Here is a 26,183-nt window from a genome sequence, read left to right on the forward strand (position 1 = left end):
GTCTTTTGTTATGGAGATAGCTTGCAGGGCTCTACACCCAGTGGATAGATCATTATTAAGTGATGGGGGGTTGGCCTGAATGATTCTCTCAATACCCGTAATTCTATCACCCAGGGCATTAATTTTTTGTACCAGGGGTGATACAATCGAATTAAACAATAACTCTATCTGGGACAGTAAAGATGCTTGGTCTACATAAGTTCCACTCTCTACCACTGATAGGGAGCGGTTGGCGACTGGTGATGAAAGACCAGCACATGGTGTGTTTAAATGATTCCCACTTTCCATAGTCTCATCTTGCTTCCTTTTATCATTAGGGTCCTGAACCAAGGCAACGCCACGGGTATTTTCTAATGAGACACATGGTTTCCCAAAAGGGATAGAAATACTAGAACTTTTTACAGGGGAAGGGGATGCCACTAGGGCATATTTAGTGCCACATAGAGAATTCATTTCCTCCCAAAAGGACAAGTTGTGCGAGTTAACAGAGTTCAATGGGGGTAATTGACTGGTGTCTGACGCTTGTGGCGACTCGATCACGTCTTCACCAAAAGTGGACAGTGTCTGTTTGGTCACAGTAAAATTCAGGGTCCACTGACCTGGATCACATATTAAAGGTAATTTATTTTTGGACCCCTTACGTGACATAGTCTTACAGGAAAAAGAAAGAAACACTGACCAGGAAGTGTTATGGGTATATATCAAACAATGTGCTTCCTCTGATTGCGGAGCCAGGGGGGGTGGCCCGTCCCGGCCTCCTCAGTCCTATGAGGGCCGTAGTGGGCCCGACCTTTGTCCGGGCTATGTCCCGCGCTGCGGGATTAGGCGCGAGATTTTAAACACTGCAGTCGGGGGGCGGGAACGCCGAGGGAAGAGGCAGCAGGTGTGGAGCAGAGAGCCTGCTGGTCCTCGCAGTCCCTCGGCGTATGCAGCAACTCCAGTCCTTGTCCCAATGCACACCCCACAGAGAGACACGAGCGCTATCCCAGCGCAGGAGATCCCACGTCGACCTTCCCTGTTGTCGTAATTTGACGATGGCCGAGTTAGCGCTTAGCTGTGCTACACGTTTCCCGTTTAAATTGGCCATATTCGGAAACGCCATTTTGTGTGTTACGGCGGCCATCTTAGATCATAAGCGGCCTCGTGGCCAGCATGGCCTTTTGTCCGTTGTCCGTGCCATTGACCACTTGAGTTTGCCCAGCAACAGGCTATTTTTAATACTGGTCAAGCCTGTACATGCGCAGTCCCCATTGACCAGTCACCCCTCTGGAATGTGCCGCCTAAACTGACCAGCGGAGTTGTAACCCCTCCAATGAGCTGGCTGTGTTCCAAAGATGACCTTATATGTACATAACGCTTGTAACTTTGTGCCGCCCATTGTTTTATTACCTGTAAACTGTATAAAAGAGTAGGTCACACCGATGTTCGGTGTGATACTTCTTTCATTACCGAAGGGTGCTGTAGGAATGTACCACCACCCCATGGGGTCTTAATAAACTTGTTCTTTGCATTTTTCAGTTTCCGTGCCAACAGTTCTTTCGGTGTAAGTGGGTTATCTTCGGAGCATGTAGGCCTTGGGAACCCAATACCACAAATTGTCGACTCTGGTGGGACTCATCAGCGACTCGGATGCCCGAAGGAGAGGTCGTGACGAAGGTCTGGATACTCGCCATGGACGCGCGCTGCCACTGAGTGACCCGAGTCTTGGCACCCACGGTGTTTTTTCCTTTCCTTCCGATCTGACCTTCCAGGTGGCGCTGGTCTCCGACTGAGTCCTCGATCGTCCGTGTTGCTGGATAAAGTGCCGTTTGGCTGATTCGATTACAAGACCTTGGCAGTTGGAAACTGGACTTTTGAGGCTTTGGGTAAGATTTGTGATCGGTAAGGTAGTCTGCGGACGCTTACTGAAGTTCTATGATTTGTGATCGGTAAGGTAGTCCTCGGACGCTTGCCGAAGTCCTATGACCTATGATTTTGATTTGAGTTAGCTAACATTTGTGAATTTGTGAATTTGTGATCTTTGAAAAAAATATATGTGTAGTGCACTTCACATAGGCAGGCATGTAGAGATGTTTCTCTAATTTTGTTTTTTTCCTTCGAGCGGCACGTTTGTGTGAAGTACTGTAAGTGCCATTTTTCTACGGTATCGCGCTTTCGTGGTACCTTTTGAACATGCCTGTTTTAAGCACACTCCGAGGGATGTGCTGTCTTGGAAATGGTACCACAATTAGGTTAGCGGAAGCACAGCCGGCTCCCCCAGAGGGAACACCAAATAGGGACATGTATATAAAGCATGGCCTTCCACCTATAATGTACAGTAAATTATGGAATAAGTACACCAAGTCAGATCCTGAATTGCAATGGCCTCTACATGGATCATTCGATTTACGCAAAGTACAGTTTGTGGAGCAATGTTTGTTTCAGCGAAGGTCTAGACAGAACATGTTTGATTGTGTACGAATGTGGGAGAAAGCGGTGCGTGAACGAATGAAGCGTGAAGTTGCCTTGGTGGACAAAGAGCAGCACAAGGCTGCTCGGGATAAGGCTTTACAGCTTGAGGAAAAAGAGGAGCAGGAAAAGAAAGAGAGGGAGGAACGGGAACGTAAATTGCAAACGACTGGTCAATTCCCTATTCGTCGACCGCTTTATCCTGTCCTTAATAATGAAATTGATGATTTTTCATTGCTAGATCGATCACCGCCTCCGTACGTTTCGCCTACGGCTCCACTTGCAGAATCGGATGAGGACGGACAGGATAAGTCGGGAAAGAAGGGTGTATCTGGTCTCAGGTTTTCGGCGGAGAGATCCGCACATTTACGTAGTTGGGCTCGTAGAGTGAAAACGAAGTATGTTTCTCAGGCTGAAGTCATTTCTGAAAGGGGTACTTGGACAGACCAAGAGTTACTGTATTTTATGGCTACTTTGGCAGATGAAGTTGTTACCTCATATCGTAAAATTTCAGATACGCTAGAACCTAAGGCTGTGTCAGTTCATCGTGAGAATCTAGATACAGGTGTATTTGTTCTTGCAGATGTCGATACCTTTTACAATCAACTGATCCAGCTGCGAGATGAGGCTATCAGATTGCGGGACGAGCGGAAAATGATTAAGGAGTCCGGGCCGGAATCTGACGGGCAATCTAAGGAGTGTTCTCTCCGGGGTTCAGATAAGAGTTCTGCAATGCATGTTATGCCTATGCGTGAAGCCGCACCTTTGTATGTTCCACCGAAGGGGGAAGGTACAGATGATGATAAAAGGTCAAAGGATGCGAAGGGGTACTTTGTATATAATTGGGTGTATACGCCTTGGAATAGAGCGGATGTTATGGCATTGAAAAATTCTTTAACTGACCTTCGTAAAAATCCGACAGCATTCTATGAAGGGGTGGAAGGGGCTATTTCGTCTTGTGTGATGACTCTTGTTGACATAGATTTGTTTTTTGGGTTAATACTTCCGCCTGACATGTGGAGACAAATTCGTAAAAATAATGATGAGACAATACTTGGGGGTACGTGGAAAGAAATAAATCAAGCTGACTTAGAGAGGAAACCGGCATGTAAGCCTTGCCAGTTGATTTTAGATCTCCCAACGGCTATTTTGGTTAAATTAAAAATGCTCATACCTTCTAAAAAGATAGATTGGACCATGTTAGCTTCGTGTAAACAAAAGCCAGATGAAACGGTTTCAGATTTCTTTACACGCTTTGAAGAGGCGTTTCACGATTACAGTGGTCAATCTTTAACAGACGATACAGGTCGGCATTTGTTTGTAGATAAGTATGTGGCTAATCTCCTGCCGGAGGTTGCAAAACGATTGAAATCGAGTGAAAGTTCCTGGGCCACGGCGACCCCTGCGTCTTTGTTGACTATGGCTCAGTATTATGAGCGGCAGGAGTTGGAGGCTAAAGAAAGTGTTGATAAAAAAGCGAAAGAATTGAAAACGAAGGTGATGTTGGCACAGGTTCGTGGAACACAGGGTAGAGGGAACGACAGAGGTAGACGAGGTGGAGGGAATACGTCGTATGGTCGTACGGATATTGCGGAGGATCAATGTGCTTATTGTAAAGAGTTTGGTCATTGGGCTGAGGATTGTCCGGTACTTCGGGAACAACGTAGCCAGCGTGGTCGAGGAGGTGGTAGGTCGCGGGGCGGTTATACGGGGGCGAGAGGTGGCAGAGGTGATCGTGGAAGGGCTGAGCAAGGGGGCCGTGGCCAGGATGAACGAAATACTTTTGATAGACGGAACCAATATCAGATTTCAGAGGGTGAGAATGTGGAGCACCAGGATTATGTGCATGCATAGGACTGCGTAGGATGGGATGCGGAACCAATTGAAGTGCCGGTAGATCAGGAAGGTCCATATGTAACAGCGGGCATTTTGGGTTCTACTGATCAATTCCTAGTCGACACCGGAGCTACTCGTAGCGCTTTGTCAAAGAAATTGGTTCCGAGGGCTCCCCTGTCTGGCGAAATGATAACATGTGTAGGGTTCGATGGCACACCCTCCCCTAGCCCTTTGTCCAAACCCCTTGCACTCTGTCTTGACAAATTTTTTAGTTTTGGTCAATTTTTGTTATCGCCCTATACACCAGATAATATCCTGGGCATCGATTTGCTTAAATACTTTCGAGCAACGATACGGTGCGCTCCTGAAGGAGTGCGGGTTATCCTGAATGACAATTACCCTGACCCGAACAGGTTCTATACCATATCAGACATTCCAGCTTTGGCCTCTCTCCCGCACACGTTATGGGCGACCTCAGACACGGATGTGGGAGAGATGCGTATTCCACCTATTCATATTACTGTTAAGGAGGGGGCCTCTCTGCCACGGGTGCCACAATATAAGATTTCGAGGGAAGGTGAAATTGCCCTGACTTACATTGTCCAGGATTTGATAACTGCAGGGGTGGTGGAAGAGGTTCCTTATAATGTCTGTAACAGCCCTATTCTTCCGATCCTTAAGAGAGATACTGACGACAAAGTCTATCGCTTTATTATTGACTTGAGAGAGATCAACAAAATTGTCATTCCCCAATACCCGGTGGTGTCCGATATTACGACCTTGCTTACGCTGGTACCACCAACGGCAACGACCTTTAGTGTAATTGATTTGAAAAACGCTTTATTTTCCATCCCTGTCCATCCCGATAGCAGATATCTGTTTGGCTTCACGTTAAATAATAAATCGTATAGATTTTGTCGTGTTCCCCAAGGTTACACTGAGAGCCCGAGTATCTATAGCCAGGCTTTGAAAAGACAGCTTGATTCCTTTGAGTTGCAATCGGGGGTTGTTCTGATCCAATATGTGGACGACCTTCTGCTTGCTGCTGATTCTTACACGCAATGTGAGGAAAGTACGATTGCGTTGCTTTCTTTTTTGGCACAGAATAATCACAAGGTTTCTAAGAAAAAGCTACAATACTGTAGACCCAAGGTGACCTACCTCGGTCATCTTTTGTCTAAGGAGGGGCGTGCATTGACATCAGATCGTATTCAGGCAATATTAGATACACCAGTTCCCCGCACACAGAGAGATGTGCGCGCCTTCATAGGGTTAACGTCCTTTTGTAGGCAGTGGATCATGGGGTTTTCGCACATTATAAAGCCTTTGTTAGCGTTACTGTCCAAAACTACACCAATGCCCCTTGAATGGACAGATGAATGTTAAAATGCTTTTGATCAACTGAGACAAGCCCTTTGCTCTGCACCCGTGTTAGGTACACCAGATTATACGAAGATTTTCACATTGTACGTGCATGAGAAAGATGGGTGCGCGTTATCAGTGTTAGTGCAGACACACGGGGACAAGCAGAGGCCATGCGCATACTTTTCTGCTATTCTTGATCCTGTAGCGCGAGGGTTACCTGGGTGTTTCCGAGCAGTTGCAGCAACAGCAGTAGCGATACGGCAGAGTGAGGGAATAGTGTTATCGCACAAATTGTTGGTGTTAGTTCCTCACGCAGTAGATGCCCTGCTAAATCAAACAAAGACCCAATATCTCACGAGTGCACGGTTAACAGGATATGAGCTTACACTGTTGGCGCCACATATCACACTAAAAAGATGTGCTACTCTGAACCCTGCCACTTTATTGCCCTATCCGGTCGAGGAGGGTCAGGAAGAAAAACATCATGACTGTGTTTTCCTGACCGAGGAACAGACAAAGGGTCGTGTTGACCTACAGGATATGCCACTTCTAGATGTGGATGGGGAACTGTGGGTTGATGGATCATGTTTGAGGCTGCCAGACGGCACGACTTCCGCAGCCTATGCAATAACGACACTTAAGACAGTGGTGGAAACAGCTAGAATACCACAGAAATCGTCTCAAGCAGTGCTGGCTTATGTGTGAACATATACACAGACAGCCGGTACGCCTTCGGAGTAGCACATGACTTCGGTCTACTCTGGAGAGAGCGTGGGTTTTTAACTTCTCATGGAGTACACATTATGCACGGAGAGTTGGTGCGTGATCTCCTAAATGCGTTGCTTTGCCCAAAGAAAGTAGCGATCATAAAATGTAGCGCCCATAAAAAGATCACTGATGAAGTGGGAAAGGGAAATGCCTTTGCGGACAGCATAGCGAGACATACGGCTATGTCCCGAGCTGACTCCCCCATGTACGTGACAAAATCCCAAGCAGAGCGATGGAATGATGCTAGAGCGGAAATATTAGACGTTTTTTGGGTTAATACTTCCGCCTGACATGTGGAGACAAATTCGTAAAAATAATGATGAGACAATACTTGGGGGTACGTGGAAAGAAATAAATCAAGCTGACTTAGAGAGGAAACCGGCATGTAAGCCTTGCCAGTTGATTTTAGATCTCCCAACGGCTATTTTGGTTAAATTAAAAATGCTCATACCTTCTAAAAAGATAGATTGGACCATGTTAGCTTCGTGTAAACAAAAGCCAGATGAAACGGTTTCAGATTTCTTTACACGCTTTGAAGAGGCGTTTCACGATTACAGTGGTCAATCTTTAACAGACGATACAGGTCGGCATTTGTTTGTAGATAAGTATGTGGCTAATCACCTGCCGGAGGTTGCAAAACGATTGAAATCGAGTGAAAGTTCCTGGGCCACGGCGACCCCTGCGTCTTTGTTGACTATGGCTCAGTATTATGAGCGGCAGGAGTTGGAGGCTAAAGAAAGTGTTGATAAAAAAGCGAAAGAATTGAAAACGAAGGTGATGTTGGCACAGGTTCGTGGAACACAGGGTAGAGGGAACGACAGAGGTAGACGAGGTGGAGGGAATACGTCGTATGGTCGTACGGATATTGCGGAGGATCAATGTGCTTATTGTAAAGAGTTTGGTCATTGGGCTGAGGATTGTCCGGTACTTCGGGAACAACGTAGCCAGCGTGGTCGAGGAGGTGGTAGGTCGCGGGGCGGTTATACGGGGGCGAGAGGTGGCAGAGGTGATCGTGGAAGGGCTGAGCAAGGGGGCCGTGGCCAGGATGAACGAAATACTTTTGATAGACGGAACCAATATCAGATTTCAGAGGGTGAGAATGTGGAGCACCAGGATTATGTGCATGCATAGGACTGCGTAGGATGGGATGCGGAACCAATTGAAGTGCCGGTAGATCAGGAAGGTCCATATGTAACAGCGGGCATTTTGGGTTCTACTGATCAATTCCTAGTCGACACCGGAGCTACTCGTAGCGCTTTGTCAAAGAAATTGGTTCCGAGGGCTCCCCTGTCTGGCGAAATGATAACATGTGTAGGGTTCGATGGCACACCCTCCCCTAGCCCTTTGTCCAAACCCCTTGCACTCTGTCTTGACAAATTTTTTAGTTTTGGTCAATTTTTGTTATCGCCCTATACACCAGATAATATCCTGGGCATCGATTTGCTTAAATACTTTCGAGCAACGATACGGTGCGCTCCTGAAGGAGTGCGGGTTATCCTGAATGACAATTACCCTGACCCGAACAGGTTCTATACCATATCAGACATTCCAGCTTTGGCCTCTCTCCCGCACACGTTATGGGCGACCTCAGACACGGATGTGGGAGAGATGCGTATTCCACCTATTCATATTACTGTTAAGGAGGGGGCCTCTCTGCCACGGGTGCCACAATATAAGATTTCGAGGGAAGGTGAAATTGCCCTGACTTACATTGTCCAGGATTTGATAACTGCAGGGGTGGTGGAAGAGGTTCCTTATAATGTCTGTAACAGCCCTATTCTTCCGATCCTTAAGAGAGATACTGACGACAAAGTCTATCGCTTTATTATTGACTTGAGAGAGATCAACAAAATTGTCATTCCCCAATACCCGGTGGTGTCCGATATTACGACCTTGCTTACGCTGGTACCACCAACGGCAACGACCTTTAGTGTAATTGATTTGAAAAACGCTTTATTTTCCATCCCTGTCCATCCCGATAGCAGATATCTGTTTGGCTTCACGTTAAATAATAAATCGTATAGATTTTGTCGTGTTCCCCAAGGTTACACTGAGAGCCCGAGTATCTATAGCCAGGCTTTGAAAAGACAGCTTGATTCCTTTGAGTTGCAATCGGGGGTTGTTCTGATCCAATATGTGGACGACCTTCTGCTTGCTGCTGATTCTTACACGCAATGTGAGGAAAGTACGATTGCGTTGCTTTCTTTTTTGGCACAGAATAATCACAAGGTTTCTAAGAAAAAGCTACAATACTGTAGACCCAAGGTGACCTACCTCGGTCATCTTTTGTCTAAGGAGGGGCGTGCATTGACATCAGATCGTATTCAGGCAATATTAGATACACCAGTTCCCCGCACACAGAGAGATGTGCGCGCCTTCATAGGGTTAACGTCCTTTTGTAGGCAGTGGATCATGGGGTTTTCGCACATTATAAAGCCTTTGTTAGCGTTACTGTCCAAAACTACACCAATGCCCCTTGAATGGACAGATGAATGTTAAAATGCTTTTGATCAACTGAGACAAGCCCTTTGCTCTGCACCCGTGTTAGGTACACCAGATTATACGAAGATTTTCACATTGTACGTGCATGAGAAAGATGGGTGCGCGTTATCAGTGTTAGTGCAGACACACGGGGACAAGCAGAGGCCATGCGCATACTTTTCTGCTATTCTTGATCCTGTAGCGCGAGGGTTACCTGGGTGTTTCCGAGCAGTTGCAGCAACAGCAGTAGCGATACGGCAGAGTGAGGGAATAGTGTTATCGCACAAATTGTTGGTGTTAGTTCCTCACGCAGTAGATGCCCTGCTAAATCAAACAAAGACCCAATATCTCACGAGTGCACGGTTAACAGGATATGAGCTTACACTGTTGGCGCCACATATCACACTAAAAAGATGTGCTACTCTGAACCCTGCCACTTTATTGCCCTATCCGGTCGAGGAGGGTCAGGAAGAAAAACATCATGACTGTGTTTTCCTGACCGAGGAACAGACAAAGGGTCGTGTTGACCTACAGGATATGCCACTTCTAGATGTGGATGGGGAACTGTGGGTTGATGGATCATGTTTGAGGCTGCCAGACGGCACGACTTCCGCAGCCTATGCAATAACGACACTTAAGACAGTGGTGGAAACAGCTAGAATACCACAGAAATCGTCTCAAGCAGTGCTGGCTTATGTGTGAACATATACACAGACAGCCGGTACGCCTTCGGAGTAGCACATGACTTCGGTCTACTCTGGAGAGAGCGTGGGTTTTTAACTTCTCATGGAGTACACATTATGCACGGAGAGTTGGTGCGTGATCTCCTAAATGCGTTGCTTTGCCCAAAGAAAGTAGCGATCATAAAATGTAGCGCCCATAAAAAGATCACTGATGAAGTGGGAAAGGGAAATGCCTTTGCGGACAGCATAGCGAGACATACGGCTATGTCCCGAGCTGACTCCCCCATGTACGTGACAAAATCCCAAGCAGAGCGATGGAATGATGCTAGAGCGGAAATATTAGACATTCAGAAATCAGCTACTGAATCAGAACTTGCGGCATGGGCAACTGATGGGGTGCTAGACGATGAAGGGTGTTGGAGAAGCAAGGACATGGAGAAATGGAAATTGCCTGCAGCTTACTTGCAAGCGATGGTCCAGATGACACATGGGTTAGCGCACGTGGGGGCTCTTGCAATTACTCGATTGTTAACACGAGTTTGGGAGCATCCCGAGATTGCTAATACTGCTAAGAGAGTAGTGCAGACCTGTCTGATATGTTTGCAGCACAATCCTGCTAAGGGGACCCATACTCCGAAAGGAGGGTTCGTTCCACCTTCTGCACCATTCGAGGTACTCCAAATGGATTACATCCAGCTTGAGCGCTGCAATAACCTTAAGTATGTCTTAGTGGTGGTGTGTGCTTTTAGCAAATGGGTTGAAGCCTTCCCCACGAAAGATAATACAGCTTTAACAACAGCTAAGGTGTTGCTCAAGGAGTATTTTCCTCGCTTTGGAGTTTGCAAATTTTTATGGAGCGATAATGGGCCTCATTTTGTCGGGAAAATTGTGGAATACGTGCTGAAGGGGTTAGGGATCCAACAGAAGTTTCATGCTGTGTTCCACCCTCAGTCGGCAGGTCTTGTCGGGCGGTATAATGCCACGTTGAAACTAAAGCTGGCTAAGATCGTGGCGTCCACGTCATTGAAATGGCCGGATGCCTTACCGCTAGCATTACTCTCTCTTAGATCAGTGCCCCACTCTCGGACGGGCCTCACACCATATGAAGTGGTGTTTGGAAGGCCTATGAATATCTGGGGGGTGCCTAAGCCGCGATTGATACATGATGTGCCTTGTATAATGATGAACGATTATTTGGCACGATTAACAAATGATTTGCTATCTATTCATCAACAGGTTCGAGAAGCGCTCCCTGACAATTCTACTGGAGAAGGCCATGATCTCCGCCCTGGCGACCATGTTATGATTCGGTCCTTTGAGAGGGCGAACAGCTTGGAACTGAGGTGGAGAGGCCCCGAGCAGGTCCTCCTTGCTACTCGAACAGCTGTACGAGTGACCAATAGGAAGCGGTGGATTCATTCGACACATTGCCGTCGTGTCTCTCCTGATCTGGTGAATCCTGCGGTGTTTACCGACTTCCAAGAGATTTTGGAGAAAGAAAAGAGCCCAGCTGTGACATCGGCCGAAGCTGAGGGAGCCTTCCCGGACCACACTGTTTCTGGACGAGAGCACTACAATCTGCGGCCACGATAGGAAGATTTTTTTGGTTTTTCGAGACTGGTTGGTTACCGCTCTGAGGTTTGTGAAACGGAAACCGGGAATCTCAAGGGGGGGGGATCAGTTCTGCCAAGAGTAGCGACACCCGTCTTGACCCTGGAGAAGAAAACAACGGCTACCTCGGAGCTCAGCACCGTATTTTTCCTTTTTAGGTGTTATACACACATATGTACATTTGAGAACTTGTGAATTTTCCGAACTTTTCTGAACTTTTAAGACTTTGAACTATAATTGAACTATGGCGTCTTCTGCATCACGGGATAAACGAATACTTGGTGCCATCCTTTTTGTCCTAACGATTGTGGTGATAGCAGTGATAGCCTGGGTAGTTGAACTTGTGGTGCCTGCACGTGAACATTTGCTGCCGACTACCCCGGCTCCATCTGAACATTTTCACTTCACCTTGCCTTACCATGAAGAACGGCACCGACAGACTTATTTGAACAATAGCTTTATTCAGATCCTGCATCATACACATAACATGACAAATACGTCTAATTGCTGGGTGTGTGGGATGCTGCCCGGGCACCAGAAGAAAGGGGGCACTCCACTCATTCCACTCCCGTTCTCACATAATGGATCCTGCAATGCCTGGTACACTCTACTTTTCACTTTGAGATGGCCAACAAAAGGGGGGGTGCTTTTCCGTTTGAATAAAGTATGTTATCACGACCGGGATGGGTATCCACGAGCTGAGGGTACTCGATTTGAATGGGAGGAGTACCGCCCCGACAATATATCTGCCCCACGTGTTTACAGCAACCAACGTAACATTAATGTTTCCAGCTCACATGTTATAAATGTCATTGCCACAAAAGCTGATTTGTGTATACGTAATAAAGGTATGATCTCGGTTGGGAAAAGTGAATGCAATACTACAATAACGTTTGACAGCCTGAATGGCATATCGTTTGTAGCATCACGAAATACGTATTTTATTTGTGGAACGAAGGGTTATCATCAGCTCCCGTTGGGATGGTTAGGTACTTGCTATGTATCTTTTGTACTACCTCCTGTATTCATTGCCCCACCAATGTACCATAATGATTATATTTTTTACCATGATTTCATACTGAATCGTGTTAAACGTGCCGTTGTTTTAGATGACATTGACCAGACAGACACTGCTTTGCAACAGTATGTGGATTTTAATTTTGGACTGTTTTCCTTTGTTGGGGCTGCTTTGAATAGTCGAAAGATACGACGACTGACCCGTGTAGTTGAGGCTGTAGCGAATGATACTGCTATTGCATTGGGGAATATTACTGAGGAACTTCAGATTTCTAGGATTGTCACGCTACAGAACAGGATGGTTCTAGACGTAGTTCTAGCTGATCGTGGGGGGGCATGTAGAATCATCGGAAGCAGCTGTTGTGTTTATGTACCTGACAATTCACCATCCGTTTATGATGCCATTTCGAAACTGCATAAGATAGCTGCGGAAATACACCCGGATAATGGAACTTGGACTCTTTCAGGGTGGTTCTGGTCAATGCTTACCACTTGGGGTTGGAAATTGCTAACGATTCTATGTATTATTGTGGGGATACTGTTTGGCGTATGCCTATGCATTCAATGTGGTCCAGCTTTGTGTTCTATGTGCCTATCGGCTTGTATACCATCAAGAGGAGCTCTTGCTCATGACAAAATGATGCTTCATAAAGAAGTAACCCAAATAATGTTGATCGATATCGAAGATGAACACCCAGATTATGTTCACTATGAGGTAGCTTCAGCTAAACGCTAAAAGGGTCGTCTGTCGTAATTTGACGATGGCCGAGTTAGCGCTTAGCTGTGCTACACGTTTCCCGTTTAAATTGGCCATATTCGGAAACGCCATTTTGTGTGTTACGGCGGCCATCTTAGATCATAAGCGGCCTCGTGGCCAGCATGGCCTTTAGTCCGTTGTCCGTGCCATTGACCACTTGAGTTTGCCCAGCAACAGGCTATTTTTAGTACTGGTCAAGCCTGTACATGCGCAGTCCCCATTGACCAGTCACCCCTCTGGAATGTGCCGCCTAAACTGACCAGCGGAGTTGTAACCCCTCCAATGAGCTGGCTGTGTTCCAAAGATGACCTTATATGTACATAACGCTTGTAACTTTGTGCCGCCCATTGTTTTATTACCTGTAAACTGTATAAAAGAGTAGGTCACACTGATGTTCGGTGTGATACTTCTTGCATTACCGAAGGGTGCTGTAGGAATGTACCACCACCCCATGGGGTCTTAATAAACTTGTTCTTTGCATTTTTCAGTTTCCGTGCCAACAGTTCTTTCGGTGTAAGTGGGTTATCTTCGGAGCATGTAGGCCTTGGGAACCCAATACCACACTGTAGCCTTCCCTGTGGCCAAGTCTCCGTGAGCGGCTCCCGCGGAGCGGGGGCCGCGATAGGTATTTAAATGTTCAGGCGGGGGCGGGAACGCCGAGGGAAGAGGCAGCAGGTGTGGAGCAGAGAGCCTGCTGGTCCTCGCAGTCCCTCGGCGTATGCAGCAACTCCAGTCCTTGTCCCAATGCACACCCCACAGAGAGACACGAGCGCTATCCCAGCGCAGGAGATCCCACGTCGACCTTCCCTGTAGCCTTCCCTGTGGCCAAGTCTCCGTGAGCGGCACCCGCGGAGCGGGGGCCGCGATAGGTATTTAAATGTTCAGGCGGGGGGCGGGAACGCCGAGGGAAGAGGCAGCAGGTGTGGAGCAGAGAGCCTGCTGGTCCTCGCAGTCCCTCGGCGTATGCAGCAACTCCAGTCCTTGTCCCAATGCACACCCCACAGAGAGACACGAGCGCTATCCCAGCGCAGGAGATCCCACGTCGACCTTCCCTGTAGCCTTCCCTGTGGCCAAGTCTCCGTGAGCGGCTTAATCATTGAGCCTCTATAGGGAACTCAGGAATCCATGTTCTGAAAATACCCTTTTTTGGATAATGATTTGAAAAGGTGCAGTTGTTTCCTTGATAATTACTTTAGATATAGGACTTAGGATTATTAGAAGTTAAATGTTGTAATGTTGCAGGTATAATACATCAAAAATATGGTACCTATGTAGGCACTTTATTGATTTGTGCAAAGAGTCCAACTAACTGCTAGTTCGTTGAAATACGATATTAAAATTATCATATGTTATTTTTCTTTACATTTAACAACTGAGTACGGGGTAGTGTCACTTTGGTGTACACAGACAGCAGGATTTGTTTTAGGAATTATGCTTATGTGGTCCTCATTAACATTACAACTTTTGTGATACATACACAGTATATAACTGTGGTTTAGGGATTAGTATATGGAGAGGCTGTTTGACTCAAATTAGAATTTACCTTTTTTTTTATAAATATTTATTTAATTTGTTCATTACTAATTGAAAACAACCACACACACATGGCATTTGTTAAATAAACGATTCAACATTCATAATTAAAAATACACTAAAATATCCAGAATAACAATATTTTTGTGTTAACTTAACTGAAACTTATAATAACGTACAAAGATCCTCTGCTACCAATTTCGGAATTAGTCCTTACAAATCAGATCACACATGTACTCCTGTGGGTTTGAAATCTTACTTTGACAAGCACAGCTTTTCATAGAGTATTGTGCTAAAAAGCATAATGTAATTTTCTCAAAGAAATAGGAAAAAACTAAATTTTGCCAAAACAGAATTCTGTAGGTCGAAATTCAGACTTTGGTTGGTCGATGTCAGACTTTGGTTGGTCAATACTACGAAACCTTAGCCGCACTTTTGGAAGGGCAAAATGCCTGTTGCAAATGTGTTGCCAGATGATTGTGGCTGCAGATTCAGATTCAGATTCACAAAGGGGTCTAGGTACCGGAGGACATCTAGGCTGCATGTGCAGATGCTGTGCTTGCATTTTTTCACTTTGCACTCCAAGCAGAGTAAAATAGTGGGTGACCACTGCTCAGTTATTCATTGGCTCACATTAGCCACATGATGACAAAAAGGACCTACTGATGTCAGCAGGTTCTCACCACTCCACACCCGCATCGTCAACGGTAAGTCTGGGCAGTGGACTCCGCTCTGCTCGCGGAAATTGTGGAGTTTTCCACACTCTGCATTTCGGGAAGCTCGCGGAGTTCCCAAAAACTCTGCTCCGCATAGCGGAGCAGAGGTTTTTTTTCCTCGCTCGCAACAGTCAACGTCAAGTTGGCAAGCTCGAGAGAGGAAAATCCACCTCCCGGTGAGATTTTTCCTCGTACACGATCGTCAACATCAAGTTGGTGACAGTGGAAAATAAGCCACCGGGCAAGATTTCTCATTGCGAGTGGTCGCGTATGCTCGTGCCCACTCGCGTTGACAAACTGTCCGTTTGCATTGAAAAGGCTGACGCGCGAATAAGCAGAAAGGAAACATCGCCCACTTGCGCTGTGCATGGTGCTGTTCGCAATGATTGCACAGTGCGGACAAGCACCAGGCACTGAAAATCACCACAAATGGCATTGAGCTCCACGTAGTGCGGCGGAGTGTTTTTTGCACTTTGCCCAGGCTTTGTCAGCAGAGCCACAATTAACAGGTATGGGTCTTTTAAGTCAGGTCACCTTCATGCCGAAAAGGAAAGAGACACAGAAGGACAATAGTCCAGCATATTTCTTTAGAAGGAAGAACAAGATGCCATATACCCCTGTTATGCTCTCCTTATCTCAAAGAGCAAAATCAGTGTGGAGCTAAATTTGCCTATAAAGCAATTTGTGCACATCACCTTCATTTTACAAAAAAAGTGTGTGCACGCACATATTTGTGTGTGTAAAGAGCATTAAGGGCCTGATTATGAGTTTGGCGTTGTGGCGCCAGGTCCGCCCTGCTGCTGCACGGACAAAGCTGTGGTCGGGCCACCTGCCAGATCAGGAGTTTTCTCTGGTCTGACAGGCTTTTTTGGGGCGTTCCCACGGGGGTGCCTCTAAAAATGGGCACTACAATGGCAACTGCAAAAACAATTCCTGAAAGGCCAGGACTGTTAAGTTCAGGGTGTTCAGGAACTGGTGTGCATGCAGGGGGGCACATTTTGGGCCCCCGGTGTGCATCTACATGGTGTGAGGCACCAGGGCGCCCTGTAGGAAGGAGGAACTACAATGAAAACCGTGGCGGAGAGAAAACTTGTAATATGCTTAGCGGGACTGCGCGGTCCTGCTAAGCATAATAGTGCCTCAACACCGCAGCACCAAAGCCAGGTAACTGCATTTTCCTGGCGAATGCAGTGGGGAAATCACAAGCCAACCCCCCTAATTGTAATAAGGTGGCTGGGAGACCGACCCCCGCATGTCTGGCAGTCCATGGACCGCCAGACTCTTAATCAAGACTTCACACTGTTGTAGCACTGAACAGGGGTCTCTGATCAGGCCAGGATGTACTTGTGACCTACTTATCTGCGGCACTAGAGGAAGCTCAGATACATGTAGGTCCAATTTTCCATGTATAGCAGTAAAGATCTTTACCTGAGCTTGCGGTAGTAGTGTTGCACCTTCTCCAGTGAAACAGCATTAATCTGTTGCTGAAGTTCTTCAAGACACACACCACCATCTGTCTGAGACGGAGCTTCAAAGGATTCCAAAGCTATGGAGACAAATGGCCAAAGTATTTTTCCGTCAGCAACTTTTTCTGTTCGGGTTACAGTTTTAGATGCTCTTTTGTAAGATTTTAATTAATCAAACACATAAAATAAACTTGAAACTTGAACTACAAACTGACAGACATGTAAAGAGCTATTCGTAAGAATTCAACTACTGCACACTCACATAACATTAATTTCGAAATCTATAGTTAGACCAACGTAAAATGCCATATTTCACCCACGCAGGCCCACTTTTCTTGACACTGACAGCAGAAAGTGATGTAGCCATGTTATTTTTAAAAAGTGCAACAAAACTCTAGGAACTTTGATATCCGTCAGAGTTCCACCAGGAATAATGTTGGAGATTATGCAACACAGTTTAAACGAACATTGACAAATCAAATAGGTTTGGCCTTGTCTAGATTGTTTTTTTTCGTATTTTGCAAGGCATGCAATTTAAAAATAATGGAACGGCACAGAAGATCAGACACACCAGCCTTGGCAGTGAATTGCACCGATATTCAGGCAGCTGTGCACGTGTGTTGGGCAATAAGCACTGATTCGCAAAGCGTCCTATGGATGACGTTTTCTACTTCCCTGCTCTTGCTGTATGCTGTGATGGGTGGAAGTAGAATGTGAAAGAGGATTGAACATCTAATGGATGACAAGAGCTGGCTAAAAGCATTTGTGAGTATGTATACATCTATGAATTTTGTTATACATTTTTGGGGGATGTCGCCTAGGCCACATCTAAAAACCTGACACGCGCCAGCACAGATCTTCTAGCAGAGACTGTAATAAAGCCCCCTCTCTCTCTCTCCACCACCACAGTCAGAAAATTCCAGACCCTGCCGCTTGATGGCAGTGTGGCATTCAAGATGTGGATTTAAGAGATTCATATTGTAAAAAAAAGTGGTTACTTTGAGAAGGTCAATCTATCAAGAGTTAAGGAAAGATTTCGAAAAGAGCAATCCCAGTACCTTTCGTAAACAACACTGAATGAAGTTTCAAGCTTCCTCCGTTTTGAAACCTGGACGCTAGTTTGGAGAAATGGAAGCTGTCCAGATAAAATATAACTTTTAAGGACTGCCGGCTTCCTTCTATGTGATAGAAAACGCTGGTGTCTGTGAAAACAACAATAAGGACACTTAGATTCACACACAACAACTTTCACAATATAAATTTCCATCATTTTGTTTTATTTTGTGACGCATTCCAGTGGTTCACGCAGCATTAAGCAAAGCACACCATCTCTGATGCATCACGCAGCACCCGAGGGTGGCGTGATATATAACTGCCAATCCCCCCACCCCGCAATGATCACAGGGCAGCTCCATGGTGCCCGCAGGAGCAAGAATGAAAACACTGCGGCAGCAGAACAAACTCGCAAGTGTCCTTACTTGGGACCAGGCTTTCATCCAGCTGCTTGAAGTAGAAGGCCACCTTATCCAGCTCGGAGAGAGTAACGCTGATGTCTTCAAGCATAATGCGCTCTTCTTGCTACGGAAAAAAAATATATTGCACTGGGTCATTTTCAAAAACTGAAACAAATATTGTACCTTGTTATGTTACAAATCCATTATCAAGCAAGCGTGAAGCACTGATGCTTAACTAAAGCAGCCCCAGCACTGATGCTTAACTATACCAGCCCCAGCACTGCTGCTGAACTATACCAGTCCCAGCACTGCTGCTCAACTATACCAGCCCCAGCACTCCTGCTTAACTATACCAGCCCCAGGACTGCTGCTTAACTATACCAGCCCCAGGACTGCTGCTCAACTATACCAGCCCCAGCACTGCTGCTCAACTATACCAGCCCCAGCACTGCTGCTTAACTATACCAGCCCCAGCACTGATGCTTAACTATACCAGCCCCAGCACTGCTGCTTAACTATACCAGCCCCAGCACTGCTGCTTAACTATACCAGCCCCAGGACTGCTGCTCAACTATACCAGCCCCAGCACTGCTGCTCAACTATACCAGCCCCAGCACTGCTGCTCAACTATACCAGCCCCAGCACTGATGCTTAACTATACCAGCCCCAGCACTGCTGCTCAACTATACCAGCCCCAGCACTGCTGCTCAACTATACCAGCCCCAGCACTGCTGCTCAACTATACCAGCCCCAGCACTGCTGCTCAACTATACCAGCCCCAGCACTGATGCTTAACTATACCAGCCCCAGCACTGATGCTTAACTACAGCAGCCCCAGCACTGCTGCTCAACTATACCAGCCCCAGCACTGCTGCTCAACTATACCAGCCCCAGCACTGATGCTTAACTATACCAGCCCCAGCACTGATGCTTAACTATACCAGTCCCAGCACTGCTGCTTAACTATACCAGCCCCAGCACTGCTGCTTAAGTTACTGGGGGGCGATATTGCAGCACTGCTGCAAAACCGGCCCCCACTTCTCCAAAACCGACCCCAACCCTTCCAGCCTCCCAGGGCAGCACCCGATGCCCGCTACGGCCAATCCGGTCCTGGGTAACATCAGGGGTTACAGGTGGAACCCTGTGGTTTCCCTTAGAAATAAGAAACTATTGGGCGAAATCATAATTCCGATTCCCTGGTGTTTTTTTTTGTATTCTCCCCCCAGAGTTTCCCTGAGAGATTTCGGTGGCTTTCAGAAGCCAAAATCTCTGTGTGAAACTAATCCTATCTTTGGTGTTCCAGCAAGTCTCACTATTTCTTACAGGATGAATAAACCACTGAAATGAGGGCCATAGGCCAAGATTCTCGTGCTACCTGCCCCATTACACTTTTACAGAATCAGTGTTTTCAAGAAAGAGTTCAGGACTCCTTGGTTTGTTAGTGGGCTTCAGAATACGTGGCAGGCATGTGTAGTTTAATGGCGAGGGGGCACACAATATTGCACTTTTTCATTGGGGCACCACTATCTGACTTGGGGGTAATCAAAGTCGGTCGGGCAGGACTGGATGCATGCCCAATGTTCACGACAACCACTGACCAGGTTTATGAGCCATTTGAGATTAAGTGCACGCAAAAGTATTTTATGTGGGAAATAATGAAACTTTAATATGGAACTGGCACTCCTGGGTCTAGTGGTGCACACACCTCCTCTAAATGCAAACTTTCTAGAAAACAGGAAGCTTGTTTTCATCGACTGCATGAAAAATATTCTACAGTACACAACATAATTGATGCCTGGCTTTCACCTTGGGGATGCCCTGTAGGGGCTATCTCACAGGGAAAAGCCAGGACGGGTTCCCAAGGCAAGCGCGGAGATATCCCTTCGGGGGTCGATTCTGGCGCTATATAAGAAATACAATAATAATAATAAACATTTGTCTTTCTGGATAATAAGCAGCTGCTCTCCTCACAAATGGAAGTGCACAAAATATTTGCATGAAATTCTCATATTTCAAACCCCAAAACAATTCTGATCTCATTCCCCCCCTCAAAAATGCGAAATCTTAATCTTATTCATACCAAGAATATAAAACAACAAGGTCAAATTTCATTTGGCTCCCTTCCTTTATGCATGTCACTGTTGTATTACATTACAACGCATGCCTATACCACGCATCTATTACAACTGAATGCCTTTCCACACGCTTTTACCACGCATGCCTTTACAATGCAAGGTAAATATATATAAATGAAGTGAAAAACCGACTTTATATATGTGCGTGTGTGCATGCATGTATGCATACATATTACTTAAAACCAATATTTTTGTACTGGGGAAGGTCCTCCATTTTATTTTAATTATTGTATATTTCATTATTTTCTTAATTTGGGTGGAAACCCCAACCCTACCTTTTTTGTAACCTTACTATCCTATTCCCTTACCCACCCCTAAACCCACCCTATACCCCTACCTACACTTAAGCCCTAAAAACACCCTTACCATCCAAAACCTTTACTTCCCCCCTACACCCTAAAAATACCTGTTGGAAATGGCCCTCTCTGCAAGGTGATCCCCAAACGTTTTCCCTTCCTGCTCCTACTCATGAAGACATAGCTTTAGCACGCATGTAAAACTAAAAAAAATGCACAGTTCAAACAATGAAAGGAAAAAAAAGCATTAGGAAAGTAAAACATTGGCACTGAAATATTCTTTTTTAGGTGCAGGTGCAGGCAAAATGCCATCACTCAAAGACCAAGTGAGCCAATAGGTTAAGTGGCCTGACCTCCTGTCCCAGGATGAATCCTGCAGCGGGTAGAAGCAAACTGTGAATGACAACTGAAAGTACAAGTGAGTAAAGAGATCTCACCCAAAGTGTATATATGTATGTATTCCATATTTATTTTTTTGTTTGCATGGGGCTGGTAAAAACAAATGGAGTTATCTCAAGGCCATACCTTCCAATTAGGTCTTGGCAGAGTTCCGACATAGACATGGAGTTCCACAAGTGGTGGAGTGCGGTACGGACTGCCATTCGCGCTGATCTTCCTGCCACTCAGGTAGAAATTCTACATGAGCGGCAGCCCACGGTCGACAACTTACTCATGGTGAGCGGGGGGAAAAAAACTCTGCTGCACTACGTGGAGCGGAGTTTTCTGAACTCCGCAAGTTCTGTGAAGTGCAGAGAGCAGATCAACTCCATAATCTCCACAAACGGAGCGGAGTTCACCGCCCAGGCCTACTTTTAATTGCCATCAGCGAATTTAAGAACACTCCTGAGGTTCCATAGCTTGAAGTGAGATTTTAAAGACAGCGTGATCTAGGGAAAAGTTTGACTTCATGGCTTCAACTTTTGTAAGTTTCAGGATTTCTCCTGAACTTAAATCGTTGAAAAAAGGCTTCACGAAAGCACATGGGCTATGTTTTATTCAACAAAATTCATGAAATGTACTGAATATGAAGAGCACAGAAATACATTTTTAAGTATCTGGCAAAAACTTTGTGTTAGATATCAAAGCTAAAGTGAGTTCCATGGGTCTCATTGATAGACGGTTGGTAATGGCAAATCTGCCAGTAAGAAGTAATGCAGGAATTTGCACCTTTGCCTCACCTTGACAGATGCATGTGTAAAACTATTCAAGAGCATATGAAATGAACTTAAGTAGCCCCTTTTCAGTAATTGCAACAAGTCCTTCATCTGTGTTGGGCAAAACAACACATCAGAGAATATGTTTCAGTAAAACACACTGAATTAAAACAGTTATCAAAAGCATGATATTTTCAGAGAAGGCCAAATTTCGCCACCAGGGAGCACAAGCGTAACATTGCACCAATAAAAAAGATAACTATTTCCCAAATCTTTCATCCACAGAATTTTCTGCATGCTGCACATACACAAATCAGAGACCACTTCTCCTGCTAAATGTGCTTTATGGCTGACCACTAGAATTAAAAAGACAGCAGATCAGTGTGAAGCCTGCGCCAGGTAAACACATCATGCAAATAACTGTAATTAAATAAAAAGGATGCTTTTTGAGTAACTGCCTTAATTGCTTGGAGTGTTGCTAATGATATGTTTATGCTCCATTAGATAAAACCTCATCTTTATTTAGAAGAGGTAGTCATCTGAATACGGTCGTAATTGTGAGAACACTTAGAGCTTCATTTTGAGTTTTGGGGAGAATATTTTGCAAATACCACAATAGAATATTAGCGTTAATACCCCCTGTAATTGTGTCATTACCACAAATGTGGCTTTATATGAGGAATAACGAAGAGAAACAGTGCTTACGTGTGATTTTCCGCACGTACAAATGGCATGCTGACAATAGCCATTAGCAGTACAAAAGGGGGTGGTGATGGACGGAGCATCTGAACCAGTCAAACACTCACACCCAGTCAACAGATCTGGGTTTAATCCATCACCGTTCTTTAGCCCACTCTGCCACCCCAGATCAGACATGGCTATATGCAAATCAGTCTGAGCAAGGGACTCACGTCTGAGCATACCCTGCCACACTTATGGCGGCCAAAAGCGGTACAAAAGGGGGTGGTGATGGACGGAGCATCTGAATCAATCAAACACTCACACCCAGTCAACAGATCTGGGTTTAATCCATCACCGTTCTTTAGCCCACTCTGCCACCCCAGATCAGACATGGCTATATGCAAATCAGTCTGACCCTGTGCCTCATGGGAACAGTCCAGCCGGAACTGCCAAGCCATGCCTTCCCTGGACCGGAAACAAGCGCCCGAGGACCGGTTTCTGGCATTCCAGCAGTCTTCAGCCACGCTTGCTTGAATCCAGTGGCAAAGTGAGCAAGGGACTCACGTCTGAGCATACCCTGCCACACTTAAGGCGGCCAAAAGCAGTACATAGCCATTAGCTGGTGCCAAAGGGCACATCTTTCGCATGCTGAAATAGTGCATCATAGAAAATGCGATCAGTATATAGCTCATGTCATATTCAAATTCTGGTAAAACACTTACAGCACATTAACACTGCTGTTCCACATATACAGATAACTCTACACAGGAATCTGAGCCTAAATTTGAAAAAGTTTAAAATGTCATCATCCTTCTAACTAGGCAGACACCTCCGCTCTGCAGGGCTCCTACCCACATTCAGCCTATGCATACACAGAACCAGATCAGGAGGACGGGCGTTCTCTTACACCGCTTCTAAACTGTGGAACATCCTCCCACTCCACATCAGAGCCTACTCCTCTGTTCTTGAAATCTGCAAGAAGCTGAAGACCTGGCTTTTCAATGAACCGACCTACCATATGCAGGGCTAGGCTAGGATGACACGGTGTCCTGGATTGGCCGGGACAGTCAAAGTTTTTCACCAGCTGTCTTGGTAGATTTTGGGAAATTTAGCTCATGTCCCAGTTGTTAGAGGGAGTCGACAGAAAACAGTGGGAGGAGCCTTTTATGCTTACCAAAGCTCTGTGGGAGGAGCCTTTTTATGTTTTCTAAAGTTCAGTGGGAGGAGCCTTTTTATGTTTTTCAAAGCAGGGATAGTTAGCAGCTGCTATAAGAAAGCAATTTGATTAACACGCATGCTAGTGGCTTTAAAAATTGCATTTTATTTATGTTCTTCCTGCCTCTTCTGAAATTCTCTGCTGAGGAGCGCTGTCATTCTGTGAGCTCGTTTGAAGCAAACTAGTAGTCCTATTTTTGTGAAATTTTCCCGTTTTTTGCTTTAAATTTCCGGTCACCCTAGACTAGGCACACACACATGATCAGTGCCAGGATGCCCTTGCGGGTAATAGTGTGCTTTACAAATACATATAACATATGAGATAGACCAGGCGTGTTTTTTTGACTGGTTATATCTATGATTTTTGAAATTTTTATGGGGGAAGCACTGTATTTTACGGCCCACAAAAACACTGCGTGTGCAGATAGTATAAATTAGTGCCGTCAGTAGTGAAAAATATGTGACTGACACTATTGTTCTTACCACATTGGGAGATAAGAGTGACTGGTAATTGAGCAAGACTCCTGTGGCGGATATCTGCTCCAGCCACTTCCGGCTGGCGTCCCGGCTGCTCTCCTCATACTCGCCGTTGTTGTTGTAGCGATAATTTAGGGCCGCCATTAGCTGCTTCGAGAAGGTGCAAATGGCGGCCACCAGGGACTGGCAGAAGATGACATCGCGTCTCAGCTGGAGCTCCGTATCTGTGACAAAGGAAGACATGGTTACAGTCAGATTGGTTTTTATGCATTTTTGCAGTGATCAGTGTGGGCTGCGTTGGAGCGATAATGTGATCCTCAGAAACTTGGGAAAGGGGCTTTACAGTTACCTGCATTTAGCTGATTGGAATGCATGCATGGAAAAATACAGTATTTCTGTGGTGACCAGATGACCGAATACCATTTCTCCAGTTGTGGGTTTTGATTTAACATATCAGTGCATTCTATGGGTTGTAGTTGTGGTTCATATTTATTGAGGCAATTGGATAAATATACACGAGATCAATGGTAGGTAAAAGCAAAGTCCAGGAGTAGAAAAGTGGTGTTCTGGTGACATGGAGCCATCTGAGCACCCCTGGCATTCCTGCACACCCATTACCACTAACCACCAAATCTAAATACAACCAAATATAGGGCTGAAAGTAGCATACTGACCATATGCATAACAGTGGTGATACAACTCCAAACTACCACAAGTTAAGCTACGGTCAATGACAGAATCCCTGAAACTTGGGTGTGGAGGGCTCAAAGTTTGATAGCGCTGCGAGGCCTTACTAATGGCCGAACTCATGCCACACACATCTCTGAAACATAACGTAACATTAAAATATGTAATACTAATGTACATGAGCTTTGATTTTACCATCAATGGCCTACACCTATGAATCCATACTGCTGTCCAATAAATGCCAGAATCGTTATTATCAGGGCCACTGGAATTATGCAATTGTGCAGACATGTTTTTTTGTGCAAAATTATACATTTGCCACATAATCCACCATCTGCGGCATAATTTGCAGACTTTAACAACAACAAAAAGTTTGTTTCTAACTCCATTGTTTCGAAAGTTACTAAAAGTGCAGTGACATGTGTTGTCAAGCAGCGTGAGGCCCTTCCCAAAGCTTGACTGGTCACCTTTCTGGTTGTTTATTGCTATATTTGAGGGTTAAACTGAAACAAATGAGGTGCAACCAATGCCAAAGCAGTTTTAACAAGTGTAAAAATGACAAAATAATGAAGCAATACTATCATAAAATGTGGCACTTTACGCGGCATAATTTGACTCTTTTGCAGCATTATTTACTCAAGCCTGCCGCGTAATTTGACCTTCCCCTGCCGCATAATTCCAGTGGCCCTGGTCATTATAGTAAATTTGTATCATATAAGCAGAGACCACCACAGACTCACAAAAAATAAAAACATGGGAGGGGTATCAGAAAAAAAGAGTTCCTTCCCATATGTATCTCATTTTTTAACCTTAAGATTTTATTGACAGCATTTGTCATTCCTATTAGAATGACGTAGAGTTTTTTGGATTGACATAGACCACATTTAAACAAAATATTTTCTTTTCCACCCTTGAGCGGTGTTCTTAAGAATACACCAATCACATGATACTACGGTACTGTGCATGTACAGACAGAAGCAATCCTCAGAATGACTGCAGACGTGACCACAGGAATGCCCGGATGCAAGCTTCTGAAGCGCATCAAGTGATGCACAGCTCCGGTGACCAGTTGGACGTTATTTCACAACAGAATCCCCACAGTTTGGTGCTTCTGCCATAGTGTTCAGAAAACACGTGACTGTGCACGCCTGAATAAAAGACTACTAACTAGGAGCAACTTCAGTCGTCACCCCCTATAAAAATATCTTGAGTATAGGGACTACTGCCACCTACAAAAGCTGCAAAGTGCCCTTCCACTGCTAGAAGCCACCACTAGACAAACACCAAAGCCCTGGTGATAAGTGATGCAACAATCAAGGGACACCACAAAACTCAACAGGCTGCAACGAGTTCTGAATCAAGGGGTCAGAGGTGCCTGGAGATAAAAACCTGCATCACAAGCA

The 26,183-nt window shown here is 45.5% G+C and overlaps 1 protein-coding gene across 1 annotated transcript in view; it reads right to left on the reverse strand.

Annotated features, from left to right (window-relative positions):
- Positions 1–26,183, reverse strand: part of PREX1 (phosphatidylinositol-3,4,5-trisphosphate dependent Rac exchange factor 1) — an 863,840-nt gene that overhangs the window by 21,797 nt on the left and 815,860 nt on the right. The window contains exons 33-36 of the mRNA XM_086932617.1: positions 24,100–24,317; positions 18,160–18,259; positions 17,740–17,883; positions 16,644–16,761 (exon numbers count right to left, since the gene is read on the reverse strand). Coding sequence (XP_086788743.1) covers positions 16,644–16,761; positions 17,740–17,883; positions 18,160–18,259; positions 24,100–24,317 — 580 coding nt within the window. The remainder of the gene's footprint in view (positions 1–16,643; positions 16,762–17,739; positions 17,884–18,159; positions 18,260–24,099; positions 24,318–26,183) is intronic.

This window comes from Lissotriton vulgaris, chromosome 7 (genome assembly GCF_964263255.1).
Source record: "Lissotriton vulgaris chromosome 7, aLisVul1.2, whole genome shotgun sequence".
Taxonomy (NCBI): Eukaryota; Metazoa; Chordata; class Amphibia; order Caudata; family Salamandridae; genus Lissotriton; species Lissotriton vulgaris.